Source organism: Rhineura floridana, chromosome 3 (genome assembly GCF_030035675.1).
Source record: "Rhineura floridana isolate rRhiFlo1 chromosome 3, rRhiFlo1.hap2, whole genome shotgun sequence".
NCBI classification, from domain to species: Eukaryota; Metazoa; Chordata; class Lepidosauria; order Squamata; family Rhineuridae; genus Rhineura; species Rhineura floridana.
Window position 1 is genome coordinate 17944077 of NC_084482.1, and position 6406 is coordinate 17950482.

General features: G+C 43.3%; 1 protein-coding gene across 8 annotated transcripts in view; it reads left to right on the top strand.

The window, feature by feature from the left end:
• ARHGEF25 (Rho guanine nucleotide exchange factor 25) overlaps positions 1-4817 on the top strand; it is a 91742-nt gene extending 86925 nt beyond the window's left edge. The window contains exons 15-17 of one of the 8 annotated variants that reach the window (XM_061614683.1): positions 804-1024; positions 3238-3342; positions 4115-4806. In XM_061614683.1, coding sequence (XP_061470667.1) covers positions 804-1024; positions 3238-3342; positions 4115-4225 — 437 coding nt within the window. In that variant the 3' untranslated portion in view covers positions 4226-4806. Of the gene's footprint in view, positions 1-803; positions 1030-3237; positions 3343-4114 lie in introns of all 8 variants that reach the window. The other 7 variants (XM_061614681.1, XM_061614678.1, XM_061614680.1 and 4 more) reach the window with 7 other exon arrangements.
• The last annotated feature ends 1589 nt before the right edge of the window (positions 4818-6406 follow it).

A 6406-nucleotide genomic window follows, 5' to 3' on the forward strand; every position in this document is an offset into this window, starting at 1 on the left:
TTTGAAGCCATGGCTCCCAATGCACCATACTTTTGTTTGGTATTTTAAAAATATAAGGTGAAATAGGAACTAAGTTTCGTGGTCCTATTTCTTAGCAGAGATATAAAAATGCAAGCAGCAGAGTGATATAAACCAGTCCCACCTTCCCTAGGCACAAATAACAACACACACAACCTTCTTAGGTAAAAGATAAAGAATGTTTACTCACGACCTTTCATATGTTCAGAAACATAGGCTCTAGCTTAGATGAAAGAAAAATAGAAGTCTCAGTCCATCTTAGTCTTTAGTAGTGATGCTCTCAGAAGAGAGCATCTGCCATGCGGCCTCTCCCAGAGGTAAAAAGATCTGCAATGGAGATTATTCAAAAATCTCCAGGACAAAGGAGGAGGAAGCCAGGTAACTAATCCCACCCATTAGGAAGTTACATCATGGTAAACAGGTACATGGGATATTTCCCCAAATATCCCTTAAAGTGAACATGCAAGTTTGTTTTGTGATGGAAGGGTGAGGGGCAGGGGAAGGGTGCTCTTTCAGGATCCACTGCTTCAAGGTATTTGAGGTGCCTTGAGACAGTGGCACCTAACGGATGCATTGGAACTTGCTGGAAGTACAATGTGCTGAGCGCAGATGGGGCCTTGGGGGAATGTCTGCATCTGGCCTATGGCCCAGCGATACCCAACCCTTGCCCTGAGGAGTCTTTTTCTTGCTGTAGACTCACTTAAGTTTCTCTAATGGAATTTAAGCTGTTCTGTGTTGCAGTGTGTGACCCTGTGCTTCACTGCACCTTTCTGTTTTCTCCCCAGCGTTGCAATCACCGATAGAGTACCAGCGTCGGGAGAGCAAAACCCACAGCCTAGGCCGGACTGGAGTCTCCCATCACTCACTGCCTGGTGGACCCTCCCGGCCCAGCTCCTCAGTCTCCATGGACCAGAACAAGGGATCCAGCCTCCAGCCTCACAATGCCTCCCTGCCGTCCCTTTATCTTCCTGGCCCAGCCCAGCCTGAGCATCAGCCCTACGTTGAGGTGAGGTAGGAAGGTCATGTCTGAAGACCCCAATTGAAATAACTGCTTTGTGAGGCTGGGCTGACACAGCCAAACATCCAATTCCACTTTTGGGGTGAAAAGGGCTAAACGCTGGCAGGGGAAACTTAACATTCTGTTCAGTACTTTCATTTGTTTAAACTCCTAACACATGCATAGTTTGCAAGAGCAGACAGCAAAATATGAAAACAATTATTTGTCACCATTGTGTGTGTGCTGACTTGAAATTCTGTTATACACATGCTGCCACAAATACAAAAGAAATTATATTTTTGCACTATTGCTATCAGTATTAGGTAAGGAATTTTTTTAAATGCCCCAAGAGGAGATGCTCCAAAAAATGTAGGTATTTAGCCTACGTTTGTAAATACATGTAGAGCTGCTCAACAAAAATTGAGAAATTGGAACTCAAATTTTACTTAGTATTTTAATCTATATGAGAGCCACTGTGGCGTAGTGGTTAAGGTGTTGGAGTGTGACCTGGGAGACCAGGGTTCGAATCCCCACACAGCCATGAAGCTCCCTGGGTGACCTTGGGCCAGTCACTGCATCTCAGCCTCAGACGAAGGCAATGGTAAACCACCTCTGAATACCGCTTACCATGAAAACCCTGTTCATAGGGTCGCCATAAATCGGAATCGACTTGAAGGCACTCCATTTCCATTTCATTTTAATCTGTAAATTGTGCTGGAAATATTTGTGTCCAAGGTCAGTATAGATATCTTTAATAATAAACAGAAATGTAAAAATATTAGGCCTTTTTTTGTTTGGACAAAAATCATGTAGTCTATTGAGCTTGAAGACACCAACCTCATCCCGTGTATAGAGGATTGCTCCTTGGACCCCGCACTGATTACTCCAGAGTGCCTACTACTGCTTTGCTGTGTAGTACAGTAACCGGTACTGGATTAGAATCCTCAGCTCCATGCAGAAGCATGTGCTAAACAAGTGAGAAAGATACCCACTGATCAGCTGCTGCAATTGGAAATATACAATTGTGAGTGCTTAAAGGATGTTAGGGAGCATTTAATCTGTGTTAAGTGATCTTAGGCACAAGTCTAGACACTTTCTGTTGCCACTAGTAAGGGGTGGGGAAATGGTGTCTAGAGCCTAGGTTCTCAAAGGTTTTTTTTAAGTCTTTTATTTTGAGGTAAGTATAACAAACATTAACAATCAACTTGTCTGGTTTAAACAAAGTCAAGGTACAATCAAGAATAAAAAGAACACTTACAGATCACATCGCTCAAGATTTGTGCATATAATCCAGCCATAGAGAGTTATGAGTAGCTGAAGATGTTTCCCTGACCGCTAAATAACTAAAGGGAAACCATATTTCATCAAAAAGATAGAAGTCCCTGTAACTACTCTCCTGTGTTGTGTCAATTTTTCTGTGAAAGGGCTACATTCCACACCTTGTCAACCCATCCTGTCTGGATGTGTGTGTTGCCCTTCCAATGGTTTGCTATCTCCATGTGAGCTGCCACTAGGATTTTTATTGCTTTCAAGGGACAGCAACGCCAATAAGAGGGGGTCGGAAAGGTGGTGTACATTCAGAGCAGGTTTGTTACTTATATAGATAACCCAGACTCATCCCTTACAATGAAATATTATTTATTTTGTGTTTATTGATCACAGTCAATTTTATAATAATTTTTGTTGTTATTAGATTGATTGCATCTTTCAATTTCCCTCCATATTTTTATGATAGTAATTGGGTTCATTCTTTTGATAAATAGTAACTCAGTTGTAGTTGTTTCTCTTGGCTAAAATTTTAATTTGTATTTTTTCTTATGATTTTTTTTTTTTTAAAAAACATGCATAGCTAAAACTATAATAAATAAGCATGAGGGAAAGAGCAGGAGCCCAAGTTAGCGAACGCTGTTCTAGAAGAACAGCGGTGAAGACAAGAGTGGCAGTTTCTGTTCTCAGGTATGAGTTGGAGGATTGGAGGCAGTGGAGAGAGAGAAAGAATTGTGCCAGGTCAGACTGATGACTACATTGATTATGGGACCAGAGAAGGTGTGGGACTTGTGAAGCTATGAAGTTTGCATGGCAAACTTCAGGAAAAGCTATGTGCCCTTTCTCATAATACTACAATGTCAAATTGAGAGCACCCTTCCCCAAGTTGCTAAGCTTAGTTTCTGTGCTTCGGGTATCTGTCCCGAAATTAAACCCAGTCCGCTCTTTGTCCACAGCCATCTCGCAGCCAAAGCTCTCCAGGGCCTGGACCAGTTCACATACCTTCTGATGGCTTTGAGATGCAGCTGTCCAGTTCCCCCGAGCAGGAGCCCCTGCACATGGTGAGTTTTAGTAGAACAGCGGGCATGGTCCTTTTAATCCAAGTAAGGGCTCAAAACTTATCCTTGACATTTTCATGATTCAGGTCCTGTTGCCTTGCCCACTAAGGCCAATGCTTTGCTTTTCTCCCTCTCCTCTGTCTTCCCATGAGGGCAGTTTAACTTTTATTGGACCTGACATTTTTACACACACACACATGCATGAGGCCACAATGCTTGTTCAAATGCTACCTTTTACAGGTCTTCACCAGAACTGTGAGTATGCTGCCATTCCACAGAAGCATGGAAGAAATGCAGAATCTGGCACTGGTTACAGAAGTCAAACCTTCTGCTAAAACTAGCCTTCTAATTGAGAAACCATTGACAATCTTATTTATTTACTTGGTTTATATCCCACTCTTCCTCCCAGTAGGAGCCCAGGGCGGCAAACAAAAGCACGGAAAACTCTTTAAAACGTCATAAAAACAGACTTTAAAATACATTAACACACAACAACCATTAAAAGCATATTAAAACAAAACATATTTAAAAACATTTTTAAAAAAGCTTTAAAAACATTTTTAAAAAAGCTTTAAAAATATATTAAAAGGCAATCTTCCAAAGGAACCCCAGTGTTCCCTAGAACACAGTTTGAAAATCATAGTTGTATGTAGAGCATGTCCTCATCTCTTGGGTTATTTACCAATGCAGTGGTAGTGTGCTATGGGGTGATAGTGCTGGAAAAGATGTCTCAGGAACGTTTCCAGAGTTCTGACTTTGTCTCTGTCCCTGACAGGCCCTGAGTGATGAAGATGCCAGGCCACTGCTTCCTGATCCTGAAGTCCCGGAAATCAGTTTCCCTCAAGGCTGTGCCCAACTTGCCAAACTTGATGAGGATGAGCTGTGACTCTTGGACTGTGGGAAAGCCCCTGTCAGGCCCAGGGACTTTGACTGGGGAGATATTATGGCCCTGTCCTCCTCCTCTGTCCTCTCTCCTTCGGGTGTCTCTGAGGGAAAGAGAGAGACAGCAGCAACAGCATCGTGGTGGAAACTCTTGTTGTCCTCTGGTTCTGCTGTTTGCCCAGATGTCCCCCATCCTATAAAGGAGTTCAGCACCCCCACTTTGGGACCAGAGAACACTGCTGGAGGCCCCCCCTTTTCTCCAGACCCCTGTATATGCATGCTGTGGGGCTCTAGGGGCTTCAGGTCAGGGCTCTTGGAGGAGGGCAGTTGGATTGTGTGAAATGAGAATTTTATTTTGTTTGTTGTAATAAAGATTTTAGTTAAAACAAAAAAGGCAAATTGTTCCAGGGCCCTGCATCATCATAACAACATAAGAACATAAGAAGAGCCTGCTGGATCAGGCCAGTGGCCCATCTAGTCCAGCATCCTGTTCTCACAGTGGCCAACCAGGTGCCTGGGGGAAGCCCGCAAGCAGGACCCGAGTGCAAGAACACTCTCCCCTCCCGAGGCTTCCGGCAACTGGTTTTCAGAAGCATGCTGCCTCTGACTAGGGTGGCAGAGCACAGCCATCATGGCTAGTAGCCATTGATAGCCCTGTCCTCCATGAATTTGTCTAATCTTCTTTTAAAGCCGTCCAAGCTGGTGGCCATTACTGCATCTTGTGGGAGCAAATTCCATAGTTTAACTATGCGCGGAGTAAAGAAGTACTTCCTTTTGTCTGTCCTGAATCTTCCAACATTCAGCTTCTTTGAATGTCCACGAGTTCTAGTATTATGAGAGAGGGAGAAGAACTTTTCTCTATCCACTTTCTCATCATCCAAGGTCTGTGGGCTGCACAGGTGTCTGTGAGGTTGTATTTACACCACTCAATCTTCATTCAGTTTCTTCCATGAGTAGCTTGAAGTTGTGCACTATGTGATAAATCCTCTCCTTTTCTCCAAGTTAAAACTCCACTTCTGGTTTATATAAGGCAAAAGTTAATGCCTCCTAATACTTTATTGGGCTGTTCGTTTGTGTTAGTAATGTGTTTTGAAACATCTTCTCAGAACTCCTCCCCCTCCAGGCACTGAGGCTTTAAAAACAAAAGGGTTGTAAGTTTTAAACAGGCTGTACATACATAGCCATTAGCCTCTGACACGTTGTTTGCTTTGCTCCCTCCTCCATCCCCAATGTGTGCAACATTTAATAAAGACTTTACACTTCCCTCTGCATATGCTGAGCTGTCTGGGAGCCACTTCTCTATTGGTGCTACTTTTATGTTGCTGCGATGTACTTACACCACAGTTGCATGAGTGCAGCTACTTGCAGAGGGTTTTTCCAATCTGATAGGCATGCATCCTGCAGGGAGAGAGGGTGCTGATCCAGTGTGAATGACCTACATCAAGGTAGCTAGTGTGATGTCTTCCAGATGCTGTTGGATTCAAACTTCTATCAGCCCCAGCCAGCATGACCAGTGTTTGAGGTTGATGAGAGTTGCAGTCCAACAGCATCTGGAGGGTACCACATAGGTTATTCCTGACTGTGTAATTGACTCCACCTATGTGGCTGTGGTATATTTTCTCTCTCTCACACACACACACTCATGTACGCACACATGGCATTGATGGAAGTGGCTCCCATATGGCTTTGTGTGTGAGAGAAGCGACCATCTTTATTAGCAATTTTAGAGAGTTCTTCCACAGCTCCCCCCTTTTTAAAAATGGGATCGCCTAAGTTGAATTCAGTTCAAAGTTTACTTTTGAACTCAGTTACAAAAAGCGCCTGCGTTTAAGTGACAAGATACACATGTGGCACTGCCAGGGTGTGAATGTTGCATGTGCATTTTAAACAGCTGCCTTCTCCAGCATTAAACACAGAAGCAGAGCGCACCCTTTCCCAATTGCTGCTTCAGGTTTACTGTGGAGTAACCTAGCTACTTTAAATATGTATCTGCTGTTCACAACTGATGACTTGGATTTTGCCATTGATACTCTTTGGCCCAAATTCTGAAAATATAAATCTGCATTGTGTGATGTGTGGGTATAGGTATGTGGCTGCCTGTGTGCAGCACTGGCATTATTTTTATCACTTTATTAGACTTGTGCCTACAGTAGATAATTCACTGAATGCAAGAGATGGATGCATA